Source organism: Motacilla alba, chromosome 3 (genome assembly GCF_015832195.1).
Source record: "Motacilla alba alba isolate MOTALB_02 chromosome 3, Motacilla_alba_V1.0_pri, whole genome shotgun sequence".
NCBI classification, from domain to species: domain Eukaryota; kingdom Metazoa; phylum Chordata; class Aves; order Passeriformes; family Motacillidae; genus Motacilla; species Motacilla alba.
This window is the reverse complement of record NC_052018.1, coordinates 31,499,192-31,515,710: the sequence shown is the minus strand read 5'-3', so window position 1 is coordinate 31,515,710 and position 16,519 is coordinate 31,499,192. Positions and strand designations below refer to the sequence as shown.

Below are 16,519 nucleotides of genomic sequence, written 5' to 3'. Positions count from 1 at the left end.
GAAGAGAAGATGCCATAAACTATGGTAATTTATATTGTACGGCTAGAAATCGGTTTCAAGAGTACAATTTTAAGAACTGATGCAGAGTTAGGACAGAAAAAGAACTGTCTCCAGAAAAACATGATGGAATGTCCCTAAGACTGAATTAAAATTAGAATCCCCCCCCAACACATGTTCTGTTACCTGTATTTGAGAGTCATCTTTGTGATTGTTATGGTACTCTCTGATTCTGCATTCTATGTAGCTGGTGAATCTTTGATAGGTTGACATTAATTTCTATTAAGCATGAAGTCAAGTGGGATTAGTTGTCTCACTTTTAATGAAGTTGCATTGGCAATGAGATGTTTCTAAAACAAAACTTTCTACAGATAATATTTTCTCCTCCACTGGGATTGTGTTTGGAAATGTTGCAGATTTTGGTGGAAGTAAAAGAAAAATGAATATGAAAAGTGAAAACTCAGACTATAACTTTGAGCAATTTGCTACTCAGTCTGAAACTGCTTCAGACTTCTGAATGTAGTGAGGTCTGTTCTTGCAATGAGACTAAGTAGTGGAAATTGGATAAGTATTGAATTCCTCTGTGTTCAAAGAATTTTGATTCTGCTCCTGTGGCTGCTATGGATTAGTATAAGGATATATTTTTATCAGTGAAGGTAAAACTTAACTGTGATGCCATGAGGCCACCCCAAGTGTTTAAGTCCTCTTGCTAAGCAATAACCACTCAGGAATGTCCTGTACTGTGAGAAATCCCACAGAGAATACACACCAAAGAACTGAGTACTTCTTTGTCTATGTGGATCTGGTTTCATAGAGCCCTTTTTTTTTTTCATAGAGCAGATTTTTCTACCATGAGGCTGTTGCACTAAATCCACCAGCCAATGCTCCTTTCCTGCTATCAAAAGCAAGCCATTGCAACAGGAATATTGAACATATGTTATAAATGTACATTAAACAGTAAGCAGAGGCACTCCTTTCACTGCACCACTTTAGACCAATGAGCTTCATTTTTAAGCAGAGGAATTACTCTGGTGTGTTATGTGAGACTCACATATCCATCTGACACTGGATTTCACAGACTAGTGAGTTGCTTCCTTTGTTCCAAGCTGGCTGAAACTACAGGGAGGGAAGGGGGGTACAGGCCTTATGAATGGAAAGGTGAAGAGTGTTTTCTGCAGTAAGTGTGAGATGATGTAAACACATGCAAATTAGCTGTGAGCATAAAATGAAATAGCTGATCTGGTAGGTGGGACTTGGGAATATACTAGTACTAATAAATTACAAAATAAAGCTGTCAGAGAAAGGACTCTGACTGATTAGAGGCCTGAGCAGACATCAAGCATATGAAGTTCAATAAGGGAAAGTGCTGGATTCTGCACCTGGGATGGGCAACCCTGGATGTATGGACAGAGCAGGGAATGAGATTCTGGAAAGCAGTGCTACGGAAAGGGACCTGGGAGTCCTTTTTGATGGAAAGTTGAATATGAGAGGGAAGACAGGAGCAGACACTGATCTCTTTTCTGTGGTGACCAGTGACAGGACCAAGGGAATGGCCCGAAGCTGTGTCAGGGGAGGTTTAGGTTGGATATTAGAAAAAGGTTCTTCATCCAGAGAGTGTTTGGGCTCTGGAACAGGCTCCCCAGGGCAGTGGTCACAGCACCAGCCTGACAGAGTTTGAGAAGTGTGTGGAAAATTCTCTCAGGAACATGATGTGTCTCCTGGGGATGGTGCTGTGTAGGGCCGGTAGTTGGTGATCCTTCTGAGTCCCTTCCAACTCAACAGATTCTGTGATTCTGTGAAAAGTCTCCATTATTTAACCCTAGGAAAAAGGTTACACACATAACAATGAAAATGAATGAATGAAATAAAATCATTTTTTTGAGAGTTAAAATTTACCTAAGTGAGCTGCACTACATTTAAGCACTGGCTTCATTTCAGGTCTTTGAATACTGCCATTTTTATTTTGCATATTTTAAAGCATGACTGCAAAGTATTTTACATGGTAAGGATAAGATCATTCATAGTCTAAAGTTAGTTTTTAGCATTTTATTGAAACCTTCATCTATTTTCTCTTGGGACTACCCTCGTATGTTATTGATAATAATATTGATGGGAAAAGTTTCGTTTATCTCTTAAGATAATTTGACTTTTACATTTGTACTTTGCTAACTTTTGCTATCTGTGTTTAAGAGGGAATTTGCTGTTTTCTTTCTTGCAGAACGCGGTTCACCACGTAATTTAGTTACCACAGACATAACTGACACTACAGTTGGGCTATCATGGACACCAGCTCCAGGAACAGTTAACCATTACAGGATAGTATGGAAATCACATTATGATGACACTATGGGAGAGAAGAGAGTCCCTGGAAATACAGTGGATGCTGTTATAGAAGGCTTGGAGCCAGAGACTAAATACCGGATATCAGTATATGCAGCCTACAGCAGTGGAGAAGGAGACCCAGTAGAAGGAGAGGCTTTTACTGATGGTAAGTGTAATACATTACCACCATTTGTAACATTCTGTTTTTGATGAAATGATTATTTTTAAATAAAATGGATCTTATTTTTCACATTTTTTAATGAAAAGCTTCCCCAAACCAAAATGCCACCTCAGCTCAGCCAATTTTGACATTTTATTGGACCAATAAAAAACCTACAAAAATCTCTTCTATGTCATGTAGGTTTGGATTCAGCAAGAATTACTTCCACGATAAGATATTATTTGGTCTGCATATTACTCTGAATTCAGCCTTTTATAGGTTTGGTGTTACTGCTAAAAATCAGGTGAAGGAAGTATGGATAGAGCAAGGAGGAAAGATAGGGCACATTCCCACAGAATCAATGAGTTTCCTTTCCAAGTTATTGCCATTCCAATCTTCACAGTCCTCAAACTGAGGCTCACTGGGTGATTTTGTTGTTTCTTATTTACCCTTCTGGGCCTCTTCTTTTTCTTATTTGACAAACATTATATTGTATTTGTCAAAGCAGGCCCAAGCTTCTCCTGCAATGTAGGCAAAGTGAAAAAACACAGAGACCAGGGATGGCTTGTTTCTTTGTAGCAGGAACTGCAAGTAAAGGAATCAGAATGAATGAAGGGATGTCCTGGATAGGGCTTGACATTTCTGTTGTTTGCCTAAAGGGACCATGTGAAGACAAAGCCTGAGGGAGGGCTCTGGGGAAGCATCATGTGTGTTTACATGTTCTTGTGCTCTGTCCTAAGCATCTGTTTTGACTACTGTTGGAGACAGGCTGCTGAATTACGTTAACCTTTGTCCTTGACCCAGTGCAGTTGTTCTTAAGGTTTTGCAAGAGTAGTGATTGCTGCTGTTAGTAAGAGCTGACTCCCCAGAGCCAAAGGAGACTGCTGTCCCATGGCTTCTTGCTTCAAGCACAGCAACACTAGCTGTTCTAGCTTTTCCAGGTTAGGTGGGTAGTCTAGCCTTATCATTTGTGCTGACCCTGTGTGCTGACTAAGGGAACTTAATATTAGGCCTATCAATAGCCCCAGACCGGGGGCTAATAGCCCAAAACTATTGTATCTTTCTGGTATACACACAATTAGAAATTGTCAGTTCCTAGGAACTACAAAGCCTACCTTACTGTGTGTTGAAATACTCACTGATTCCACCATGCCAAGAGGGTTCAGCTTTGCCAAAACCTGGATGGCTTATTTTGGCTGACAGCCAGCATTGCATACCTGTCAGTTCACTTGGGATTATTTATACCATTTGTACAGTCTGGAAAATATCTCTTAGAAGCTGAATGCTACAATTTGTTGAGAAAATGCTTTATTAATTCAAGGGCCTATTTCAGCACATATGCTATGTTGTGATGAGTGATTTTCCAAGCATTTGGAAAGTCACTTACCTCTATTTGAAGGACAGTTTGCATGGGGTTCAACAACCAGCTGTTTAGATATTCACCAGTACCTTATCAGACCTGTAAAGTCAAAACTTAGAAAATCTATAGGACATTGAGTTCATGAAAATCAATGACTTTATAATTTGTCACTTTTATTTGAGAGTGCTGAATCCATTATTTAATGGATTAATGAAAAACATGACTAAATTAAACGTCCAATTATGCTGTGTCATCATGTGATTTATACTTCCTCCTTTTTTGTCTCATTAGTGAAAACCACACATCTGTTTGTTTAGTCCATTATAATTAAAAAATAATTAACAAGAGCCTATGAGATTCCCCTGTATCTTCCCCACGATCAAATACTGGAATTTTAAAAAGAGCAATTTTATTTTTTAGTACAGCAGAACTAATTTTATAGTCATGCATTTGAATATATCTGTATATGATAAAGTAAAAATGTATCCATATTTCTACACTGAAAAGTGTCACCAAATGCCAGGACTCTGATAGTAGACAACGAGACAGAAAATACAATGAGAGTTACGTGGCAGCCTTCACCTGGGAAAGTCTTGTCTTACCGTGTGAACTACAGAGCACGCAGCGGAGGAAGGCAGATGTCTGGAAGAGTAAATGCTCCTGCTACCAGCATAGTGTTAAAGCGACTTAAGCCCCGAACTACGTATGACATAACTGTTGTTCCAATTTATGATTTTGGACATGGGAAATCAAGAAAAGGAGAAGGAACAACAGGTATGTACCACAAGGTTGTACAGGATTTCATACTGCAAGTTTGAGCTTAAAATTAATAATCAGGAAACATAAAAAAAGCATGGTGGAGTCTCCCAAGACCATGAATTGACAGGAAAATTGAAGAAAATGTTGTAAGTTGAGAAGAGAGTTTGATTTGTTTGAAATTTCATTGTGGCATAGTCTTAGCACAGCTTTTTATCAACAGCTTTTTGCTGTTGTAAAAGGTGTAAGTACAGTATAAAATCTGTTTGAAAATACTAGAATTGTTTTGAGATGCTGTCATCAGAAGTTCAAACAAGGTGTTTGTGAGGAAGACAGGCGACTCAATCAAGAGTTGTCGGCTGGTGCATATTTTGCCTTTTGCTTGTGGGTATTGATTAAATAGCTACCCAGCATCCTGTTATTTAGGTTTGTCTTCTCTGGTCACCATATTTTCTGTGGAAAATCCAAGATACGAAAAAGGGGGAGGAGATGATTTTGAAAATTTATCTGTGGAAGTCTGACTTCATGGTCTTTTGGACAGGCTGTCTTCTCCCTCAGAAACTGAAACTTTAAAATGTTAAGTCTCAATGGAGAGACTTTCTAATTTAGTGGAAAAAGCAAAACTCATTTTCTGCTCTACCTTTAGTAGGAATGTGTTGCTGGTCTTATATTTTGTAAGGAAATGTTCTCTATATGTTCAGATCAATCAGTTTTAGTGTCAGTTTTCTGCTTCCATAGATGGAAAGCTATTATCTAAAGAGAATCTTTTTCAGGATGTTTCTGCCTGTCTGACACTAGTGCCATTCACTGAGGTACTCTATAGAAAGTTCATGCCATTCTCTGTTTTCTGAATATATGTTATATTGAATGACAGGAAGTAAGATAAAGGTATCCTAACAGTGGAGATATCAGCACCTCAGTCACCGAAGAAAGGCTTCTTCTTAAACTAAAATGTGGTTGATATAAAGAGTCACAATAACTTGGATCAGCTCTTGGCCAATACATAGTTGTTTTATACTGAGATAAATTTTAGATAATCCAGCTGCTTTTGATTTTTGAACTTTTCATCTTGATATGGATGTGTCTCTGCTTTCAGTCTAAGTAACTGTGGTGGTAAACATACTTTGGAAGCAAGTGAGGCCTGAGTCATCTTTTTAGTGGAATCTATCATGATAATTCAGGGAATATGATGAGAGATGAGACTGTTGTTTTGATTTTTTAAGATTTTCTAAGTTTTTGATGTTTACATTCTTGTAACGAACTTTCTCACACACTTTCTGTAAATTACTCATTGTTTTAAATTCCTTTATGGAGGAGGAGAAATTTGATGGACTGTTGGTTTGTCCAGTGTCATTGGAAAGGTGGCACTGTCGCCCTCCAATCCACTGTCACTTTTGGAAATCTATAAATCTTGTAGTCAGAAAATAAAATGTTCCCCTTTTTTATTCATCTTGAGAACAGCAGTGTACGTGCTGTTTGTTTCCTGTCCTGTAGTGACATGAGACAGAGAATCTGTACTTTTCCTTGTGAGTAGGATTGTATCTACTGTTTCTCAGCAGAACTCTCATTTTGAGGCCATTTATGATCTTTTGGCTATAGCTAGACAATTGCATAGGCACAAGGACAAGGCAATTTTTTTTCCCCTCTGTCTCTCAGGGCAAAGCTATTGTGGTAGCTTTTTGTTTACTCTAATTCCCATTTTTTTTGAACTTTGAGCTTACACTGATGCATTATTTTCCATGATGTATTTTAGAGTTGCACACAAGCAAAAGTTGCACAAAATGCAGAAGGTAGCAACAGCTTGTTAACCATTGTCTGTGAGTTCTGCCCTGCAGTGGGTAGCTGTTAGTCTCCTGAGGAAGTTGCTCTTGACCTAAAAACCTCAAACTGTTTGGCTGGCACTCCTCAGAAGAATTGATTTTTGACACACTGCCACACCTGTGGTTGGTGGAGTTGCTTTAGCTGCCAGGCAATTTAGCCCTCAGAACACTGACTGCAGAGAGACCCTCAACTTAGCCCATGTACCTATTGGTTAGATAGCTAAAAGTAAGTGTCAGGAATCTCATCTTTCATCTCTTGATACTTGTCTTTGTGTCTAAAGAAAGGAACAAAGAATTTAGGACTGCCACTATTACTAGATTTGCATATACATATACATATACATATACATATACATATACATATATACTTAAAAGCATACTTGTTCATTTTTTGCCATGTGTAGACCTGATCTAAACTCTTTTGTTTTCCACCCTTTCAGCCTCTCCCTTTAAGCCACCTCGAAATCTGAGAACTTCTGATTCAACTATGTCAAGTTTCCGAGTAACCTGGGAGCCAGCCCCGGGGAGAGTGAAGGGTTACAAAGTAACTTTCCACCCTACTGAAGATGATGGGAGCCTTGGAGAATTGATAGTGGGGCCATATGACAGCACAGTGGTATTGGAGGAGCTTAGGTATGGATACTCCCTCATATTGGTTTTTGTTTCGTTTCTTTTCTTTTAAATAACTTTAGCCTAGGATTTTGTTTAATTGTGATCTGATATTGAAATGCCTGTCAAAAGCTACTGTAAGTTAAGCAAGTAATTTTGTCAGTTAGCTATGACAATCCTGTTATGCCATCTCTGAAAGGTACCTGGCAGGTTTCTTTCTAAGATTATCCATTTACATCACTTGTGGTGTTCTCACAGGAACTGAAAGAGGCAAAGATATAGGCTGGAGCTGTATTTCATATATGAGAAACATAAGGGAATAATGAAGGATATTTGGGATTTCTAAAGTTTACTCTCAAAAGTTTCTTGTCTCATGTTTCTCAAAAGATGCTTAGTTTAGCTCTTGATTCATTTTATCAGAGGCTTAGATTTTTAAAGCAGGCTTCACACCAAGTCAAAATCTGTTGGGCAAATATACTAAATATAATTAAAATAGGATCATTAAGTCAAAGAATCATGCAGTCATAGAATGGTTTGGGTTGAAAGTAACCTTAGAGATCATCTAGTTCAAGCCTCATTGCTGTGGGCACCTTCCAGCAGATCTGGTTGCCATCCAACCTGGCCTTCATGCCCTGGCATGGGACACCCACAACTTTTCCGGGCCACCTGTTCAAGTGTCACACTACCCTCACAGTAAAGAGCTTCTTCCTAATAACTGATCTAAATCTAGTCTCAATTTAAAGCCATTACTCTCTTTGTCTTATCACTACACGCCCCTGTCAGAAGTGCCTCTCCAGCTTTCTTTAGGCTCCCTTTAGATGCTGGAAGCCTACCATAAGGTCTCTTCTCTAGGCTGAACAATCCCAGCTCTCAGCCTGTCTTCACAGGATAAGTACTCCATCCCTCTGATCATTTTTTTGATCTTCCTCTGGACTCATTACAAGAGGTCCAAGCTCTTCTTATATTGGTGGCTCCAGAGCTGGACACTGTACTTCAGATGGGGTTTCACATGAGCAGAATAGAGGGTGAGAACCAACTCCCTTGACCTGCTGGTTGCTTCTCGTGATGCAGCCCAGGCATCACTCCCAGTCCCTTAATTTGCCCTCTGTGACCTTCCAGCAGTGTGGCTGGAGCACTTTTCAGTGAAAACCGAGGCAAAAATATAATTCAGTAACTCAGCCTTCTCTATATCCTGGGTAACCAGGTCTCCTGTTCTCTTCTGGAGGGGGCCTATTTTCTCCCTAGTCTTCCTTTTCTCATCGATATACCATAGAAACTTTTCTTGTTGCCCTTGGTGTCCCTGCCCTGATTTAATTCTATCAGGGCTTTAGTTTTCCTAACCTGATCTCTGGCTGCCTGGACAATTTCTCTTCACAGAATTATATATCTTGAATGAGGAAGGCTACAAATTTAACTATAGAGTGTAAAATCAGCTTTTAAATTGTTGAAACATCAATGTCTTGTGGAATAGCCAGTATTTGGGCTTCATGTTTTAGCACCTTCTCTTCCATGAGGTATTTTTTCCTGTGAGAATTTAATCGGCAAAGTGTTTAGCATTTAACTAGCCAAATGACTTTAGTTAAAGTACACCTCTTTGACTATTTCAGGGCAGGAACTACCTATAAGGTAAATGTTTTTGGGATGTTTGAAGGAGGAGAGAGCAACCCTCTGGTTGGACAAGAGATGACCACACTTTCAGATACTACTACGGAGCCATTTTTATCTAGAGGTAAACATGACTAAATTAAAGAAAAGGCAGTCTTGTATTTTGGATAAAAAGAAAAGATAAAAAGTTTACCACATTACCTTTTTGGTTTTCTAATGCACATAAACACTTGTTTACAGAATTAATTATATTCCCTTCCCTGATGACATAAACCCTGTTCTGAAATGACCTCAAAGCATGACCCAGTTCACAGTTCTAGTCCTCTGCACCCTCCAGATGATCTTACAAATATGATAACGCAGGCAACCTGTGTTTTCCTGATTATTCAGAGCCATCTGCATTGCATTTTCAAGCTGTCCACATCTGTGTTAGATCACATAAGGTCAAATTTTTGAACAGAGATCATGGCTCATCTACAGGGGTCTTCACAGGAGTAGAACAAGGAATTTTAAGCAAATTGTTGGCCTTTTTCTTGTCCTTAAATGGTGACTTTTCCTTTTAAGACTAAGATGATATAATGAACAAAGATCTGATAGTTGGGAATGTCCTAGTGTTAATGTTTATTGTTTAAGCTTATATTCAACATAGTCATTGTTTAGTCTTTTGGTTTTTTTTCTATAGTTGGAGGAGACTTTTTCAAAGAGGTAATTGCAGAATGCTCTCCAGTATCTCTTTGGGAGCTTTTCACTAGTAAACCTGTAGCTAGAAAACCTTTCTTTCAAGATTTCTTTGAATGTTATTATATTTACCTCCCTTTGGTGTGCTTAATAGGCCTCTGCATGTTAATATTTGTGCTCACCATACTCTCAAGTATACCACCTGAAGAAGGTTTCAGGGCTCAGTCCTTCATGGAAAGCACAAAAAAGCAGGTCTGCTTCTGAATAGCCAAGTATACAGGAATAAGCAAAGCCTTTTCTCCTCTGCCATTTCAGTGCTTGGATAACCATCAGAGAGAATTTGGTGAGGCTAAAGAACCTAACTGCAAAGCCCTTTCAGAGCTAAATAAAGAAAAAAAGGTTTCTGACAGCTTGTTTTCGCTTAACTCACATTGGGCTGTGCAAAAAATACTCATCTTGTATATGACTTTATTGAAACATTTTTGGAAACTTCCTGAATAATTGGTGTCCTACTCTGTCTAATAATAGAGGGTAAAACTGAAAAAAACCCCTAAATCAGACCATCAGTGGCATTAGACTAGAGCTTTAATAAGGCTGGCAACAAAAATTGCACAAAGAGGGGTTTGTTATTTTTCATTATAGCAGCTCTCATTTCTGTTTTCAGTGTTATACTCTTTAAGCTTATTTTTTTTTATTAATGCATGGATTTGAGTCATGGTTAAAGATGAATTATATCTTGGACTGCAAATGTAACAGTAAATTATTTTTTCATGGGGGGGAAAATCATCCTAGATCTGGCACATTTACTAGAATTTTCCATGTGGGGTACTATAGTATGTTGGAAGAAGCATAAAAGTCAAAATAGATTAACTTCGTAATTGTACATAAAGTTAACTTTAACTTTCATATTAAAGTTATGCATGCAATTTTTTGAACTAACATAGTTTGACTTAAACCCTACTCCCAACTGATTTTATTGTCCTGACTAAAGACTAGATCTATATTTTCTGTGCAGAAGAGGATCATGCTTTTAACCCCCAGGTACATGGAATAGTTATATTCATGAGTCTACAGTGTTGGATCAATTCTGTGGAACATATATGAAATCACAATATCTTTCAACTGTGATGAGTGTGGATGATTTTTCTCAATGGGATTTCTTCCATATAAAGACCAGAAGCTCTGATGGCAGGAAGCCAGAAAATTTGCAGCTGGTAACAAAATCTACAGGAAAAAAAAAGAGAGAAAGGATTTTGGCTTTTTTTTTTTTTTTTTTTTTTTTTTTTTTTTTTTTTGCAAACGGCTGTGGATAAAATGATTGTGTCTTTCTGTTTTGTATAAATATTTTGTGATTTTCCTTGTGATGGAAACAATATGATGCATATTTTGTTTTGTAATTTGTAAACTGAAGATATCTGAAATAACTTCCTACCTTTAGAGAACATTGCAACTTTATATGAATGTTTGTTCTTGTTCCTTCTGTGTCTCTTGACCTGTGTTTATGCTTGTGTGTCTTCTCTGGATTGTGCTCTTTCTTTTCTGTACATGCAAACTTCTATACCACACATATTATTATGTCTTTTTCCCCTGAAAATTGAGGAATTTTGCTATTTATTTGAAAGTGATCATAGTACATGCTGTTAATCCCACTGTTACATGGTTGAAAATTAATCAGTAGCTTAGCTGTATGTGACGGACCAAAATACCATAACATTGTATAATCTAATAGTGCTTACTGCCATATCAGTGGTTTGTTTAGTAGTCTTGTACAAAACTTCTGAAATCAAGTTATCAGCCATATTTAAAGGCCAAAACAGGCAATGACATGACAATAGAGAACACTGGCCTTGACATTTGCAAAGGCTTATTTTTAAAAGGAAACATACATGAAGGAATTTAGACAGCTTTTGCCATGGAACCACTGACTAGTGTGAATAATGCTCTCAAATAGGTCATACTTGACAGAGTGCCAGTGAATAAAACTAGAGCTATTTTGGAAGCTAACTCATGACATATGTCATCTAAAAGGATGGGGAAAGAAAACCATCATGCTAAGGCTATATTTTTCTGGTTGACATGGCAGGTTTAGAATGTAGAACCAGAGCAGAAGCTGATATTGTGCTGCTGGTGGATGGCTCATGGAGCATCGGGCGGCCAAATTTTAAAACCATCAGGAACTTCATTGCCCGGATTGTTGAAGTTTTTGATATTGGTCCTGACAAAGTACAGATTGGTAAGTTCTCGTATGTTGGAGGGAAAGTGGAGCATAACTGCTACAGAGACACATAATGACTGAGTAAATGATGGCTTTTTTCCCAGGTCTTGCACAGTATAGTGGTGATCCCAGGACAGAATGGAATCTCAATGCTTACCGAACCAAACAATCTTTGTTAGAGGCTGTAGCCAACTTACCATACAAAGGAGGCAATACTCTAACAGGTATGTCACAGTGCCAGGATTTTACTTTAGCTCCAGTGAAAATTATTCTAGTAGCTGACCCTGATATTATTCAGTGAACTCAAATGTGTCCATGATGAAAGGGACTTAACAGTTCAGTGCAGTGTGGTTGGAAAAGAAGAGGTCGAGCATAGGCTTATAAACTCAGGAGAAATATGTTAGAAGAGATTTTGGGTGCTGAAGAGCTTGTGTTGCTGTTGAGCCTATGAGAAGAAGAAAGGCCAGTTCCATTTCAGGGTTGGGATGAAGACAACCAGGAACCAGAAGGAGAGGTAGTAGAAGTCAGGAGGGTGATGCATACCAGGTAAGAGAGCACCTGAATAGTACCACTCCTGAAATCTAGATGATGGGCTGCAATTAGATTAAAAATGTTTCTATAAGGAAATAAACTGTGGAACTATGTTGTCAGAGTGAAGTCACTAGGATGCACTAATTTATTTTACTGTGACTTCTGTATGAAAATACTTTACAGTGATGGTTACTTTCTTTGTGTGATGCTAGGAATGGCCTTGGATTTCATATTAAAAAACAACTTCAAACCAGTCGCCGGCTTAAGGCCCAGAGCTCGCAAAATTGGTGTTCTCATCACTGATGGCAAATCACAAGATGATGTAGTCGCCCCTTCAAGAAAACTCAGAGATGAGGGAGTGGAACTGTATGCAATTGGTAAGTACTCCATGAAGGCATCGCCTGCAGCAACCCCCTCCTGTTCATCTGCTAAACCCACAGAGAAGTGGCCACATACATAAGTACATAAAAGGTTATTTGAAGAATGTGTTTAGGGACTTAGTTGCATGTTATTGTGCTTCATGGCCATAATTTCTAACAGGTTTTGCTTTCTTCTTCTCTCTTGTAAGGTATTAAAAATGCAGATGAAAATGAATTGAAGCAGATTGCAACAGATCCAGATGACATCCATGCTTACAATGTTGCAGATTTCTCCTTCCTGGCTACCATTGTTGATAATGTAACCACGAATCTGTGTAACAGTGTGAAAGGTCCAGGTACATCAGATTTTTAGTCTATTTCATTCTTTATCCATTTATGTGCTTGCACTGCTAGTTCCTTTTTATTACTATTGGGAACACTGTGTTAGCCGTGGGCTGTTTTTTCAGCTGCTGGTGTGAGGAAGTTGTGCAGACCACCTGGACTACCCTGCAGGGGTCCTTCCTATCCTTCCAACAGTGACTGTGTTATAACTAACACAGCATGACATTGCTGGATGTGCCTTCTTTTTCTTCTCAGAATTGTGAAGTATGTCTCTTAGTGTGTCAGCTTTCTATTCATTGTGGCATGTTTTTTGATGATACTCATTCAATAAGGAAAATTTTAGCAGCCTTGCTCTTTTCAAGTATTAATGTCTGACAGCCCAAAACCAAAGCTGAGCATGAAAAAACAGTAATGTTAGCTGATGGTTCTTCAGTGAAACACTGGTGTTGAAGTTGGCATAGGAACTACAGGGAACTTCTTTAATCTTGAGTGTGTTAATATCCGCTATCTCTTCATGAAGTTATTGTAAGAATTCCTTAGGAAAAAGAAATATAAGCAACTACACAAAGTGGGTTTTTTCCCTTCTGACAAGATAAATGAATATCTTTTTAATTTGTTTCTCTCTTGCAGGTGATTTGCCACCTCCTTCAAATTTAGTTATTTCAGAAGTGACACCTCGTTCTTTCAGATTGAGATGGAGCCCACCTCCTGAGAGTGTTGATAGATACAGAGTTGAATATTATCCTACCTCTGGAGGTAGCCCTAAACAGGTTAGTATTGTATGTTCATCTTTTACATTGTCCAGTATAACCCTGGACTTCTACATCATGGTAATATAATTCTGAATTTGTGCTGATTAGGGTGTAACAGCGACTTAAAAATGCTCCTAAAGTCAAGAATATCATGCCTTGGTAAATGTTACACAAAATTACAAAAATTAGGAGCATATATATTACTTGGGTTGTTTTAATGTCATGAATCCAGAAATAAAATATATTTTGTATAAATAGTTGTCCTCTATTTCTAGTGACTCCTTTATTTTCATACTCCACTCTCATATATTAGTTGAAATATGTCTGCACCAGAAATTTTCTGACCATACTTGTGGGTAGGCCCCCTGTCTTTTAATGCATTTCCTTCTTTGTAGAGAACAAGACAGTTGAGGGATACAGGTTGTAAGAAGTGCTCAGATTAACACTATATGACTCCAAACTATTTATTGTACAGGATCAAACTTATCTTGTGGTTACTACTTCTCTACACAGAGAGCCAGTGGCTGGCAACTCTTGGTCCTGGGAAATCTGAATTGCTCACTACTGGCTTTAACCAAACAGAATAGAATCTAAGAAAATGAAGTGTCTAGAAGAAAGTAGTTTGGTACCTCTGCGTACCTAGCTCTGAACGCCCCATCTCTGATTGTGGCTTTTAAATTGTATTTGGCTCATGGAGAGTTCAAGATTTGGTCTTTGATTGAAGTTTGAGCTGTTTTTCCAGGGCAGGCTGACTTTACAATTTGACTTCTTCCTGGCATTTTGGTTCTACAAGGTGTTTCCAACGCCTAGTGCTGTAACCATCTAGATTATCCCAGATTTTGAAATTTTTCCCCAAAGTGGCCCTGTATTCTCTGGTCCTTTCTTTAAGTTCTTTAGTGATATAGAAGTGTAAAATTTCACCATGTGTGAAATCAGAATGCACTGTAAGTGATGCTAAGCAGATCCAGCGCAATTTGAAACAAGTATCCATCTGAGATTTCCCTACAGTTTGCTTTGCAAAAATAATGCTATATTGTCAGACAAAATGCATACAAAATTAGGACCAGACTTATCTCCTTGTCATTGATTTCTGCAGTTTCACAAGGAATGATTGCTTTTCCTACAGATAAGATTACAAAAATATTTTTCTTACAGTGATTAATATTGCTTCTCTTGCAGTTTTATGTAAGTAGGATGGAAAGAACAACAGTTCTGAAAGATCTGCAACCTGAAACAGAATATGTGGTCAATGTGTTTTCTGTGGTAGAAGATGAAAGCAGTGAACCTCTGATCGGCAGGGAAACAACTTGTAAGTTAGAAATGGGTCTTGAATAACATATTAGCAGCCAGTTTGGCACCTGGGGAGCTGTCCAGTAGAACTTTCAGCACTATGGGCTTTCTTCTTAGCAGAAGTAAAATATTTAATTTGAATTACCAAGCTGTATTGTGTTACTCTGGTTGTTCAGACCTTGTTGTCTTGAAGACTTCAGCAAAGTGAAACTGCAATGTGGTAGAAAATACTTGTCCCAGTTCTTTCTAGGCTCATAAAGCATGGCTGTACAAAACTAGAACAACAAACATGAATTACAAGACAGAGTTTATAAATTTCTGAAATCCGATAATAAACAAATTGTTTGTGCTATGTAATTAATTCCTGCTACTACCAGATAGAATTATTTCTAATTAGCAAAAGCTAATTCAACACAATTATGCCACTTCTATAGTTATAACTCAGCTATATTTCTCCTATGAGCCGTCTACATTGATTTCAGGTATATTTATGCTGTATTCAACATAGAGTGACTCTTCTGCCTCTTTAATAATATTGAATGTCTGCACTTCTTTATTTTGTAGTAGACTTGTCAAAAATCCTTAAAATGTATATAATTTTTATGAAGCCTGCGTTACTTTTTCATTTATTTAGTAATTTGAGAAATATAGAAAACAAAAAGAAATGACAAAAATCCTCTTTGAACTGATCCCAAGCCAGTTATGTTGCTTCATATTAGAATTTTCAATGTTAAATGTTGAATGTTGAGTTAATGTTGCTTTTACAAGATTAAAATGTTCCAGTGCAGACTTGTAAGAGTTTTAGGTGTGTATGTAGAAAATCTGTGGCCACATTCAAAACAGTATTACCATTCTTAAACTAAGGATTTAAATACCACTGTTTGCTGATCGCCTCTCTACTACCCATAACATGCCCTAATACCCATGTGCAATATTCTCAGTGGTATGACCTGTGATAAAAAATACTAAGAAGCTGAATGAAATAAATTGATGTGTATTTTTTATTTGACAGTGCCAATCTCTTCAGTTAGAAACTTGAATGTTTATGACATTGGATCAACTTACATGCGAGTGAGATGGGAACCTCTCAATGGAGCGACTGGTTATTTGTTAACATATGAACCTGTGAATGCTACAGTCCCAGCCACAGAGAAAGAGGTAAGAGAATTTGTCTTTGCTACCTGTACTCTACCAAAAATAAATTAAGAAAAAAAATGTTAGACTATCATAATAGTCAAAAGACTGGCATGTACTTCTTGAAGTGCAGTGAACTTGCTGGGATATATTATATACAATGACATCAGTCAGGAAACTGTAAATATACTGTGAATCTCACAAACAAAATTCCCTTGAAGTTAAATCATTGTTTGCTTTTCTGACATTGCTTTCTTCAGTTTTTAAACATGGTGTGTTATTTTTCATGCGCAGATGCGTGTGGGACCATCAGTGAATGAGGTGCAGCTGGTAGATCTCATCCCCAACACCGAGTACACTTTAACAGCTTACGTATTGTTTGGTGATATGCAGAGTGACCCACTGACCACACAGGAAGTGACGTGTATGGACCTCTTGATTTTTTCTTTGTTATTGCTTCTGCAACACCTAATTTTAATTATATTTCATGCAACAGTTTTTATATCATCTGTTTAATTTAGAAGACCATCTTAACCATGTTTTATGCATTTTCTAACACTTACACATTTCCTGAAGGCCTCAAAGGCAA

General features: G+C 37.8%; 1 protein-coding gene across 6 annotated transcripts in view; it reads left to right on the top strand.

Moving 5' to 3' along the window:
- COL12A1 (collagen type XII alpha 1 chain) overlaps positions 1 to 16,519 on the top strand; it is a 100,463-nt gene that overhangs the window by 32,101 nt on the left and 51,843 nt on the right. For 5 of the 6 annotated variants that reach the window (XM_038130680.1, XM_038130681.1, XM_038130682.1 and 2 more), the window contains 12 exons: positions 2,216 to 2,485; positions 4,347 to 4,613; positions 6,856 to 7,048; positions 8,632 to 8,753; positions 11,391 to 11,540; positions 11,627 to 11,746; positions 12,266 to 12,430; positions 12,622 to 12,768; positions 13,385 to 13,524; positions 14,686 to 14,815; positions 15,809 to 15,954; positions 16,225 to 16,354. In XM_038130680.1, the coding sequence (XP_037986608.1) occupies positions 2,216 to 2,485; positions 4,347 to 4,613; positions 6,856 to 7,048; positions 8,632 to 8,753; positions 11,391 to 11,540; positions 11,627 to 11,746; positions 12,266 to 12,430; positions 12,622 to 12,768; positions 13,385 to 13,524; positions 14,686 to 14,815; positions 15,809 to 15,954; positions 16,225 to 16,354 (1,980 nt within the window). The remainder of the gene's footprint in view (positions 1 to 2,215; positions 2,486 to 4,346; positions 4,614 to 6,855; positions 7,049 to 8,631; positions 8,754 to 11,390; positions 11,541 to 11,626; positions 11,747 to 12,265; positions 12,431 to 12,621; positions 12,769 to 13,384; positions 13,525 to 14,685; positions 14,816 to 15,808; positions 15,955 to 16,224; positions 16,355 to 16,519) is intronic. The other variant, XM_038130685.1, reaches the window with a different exon arrangement.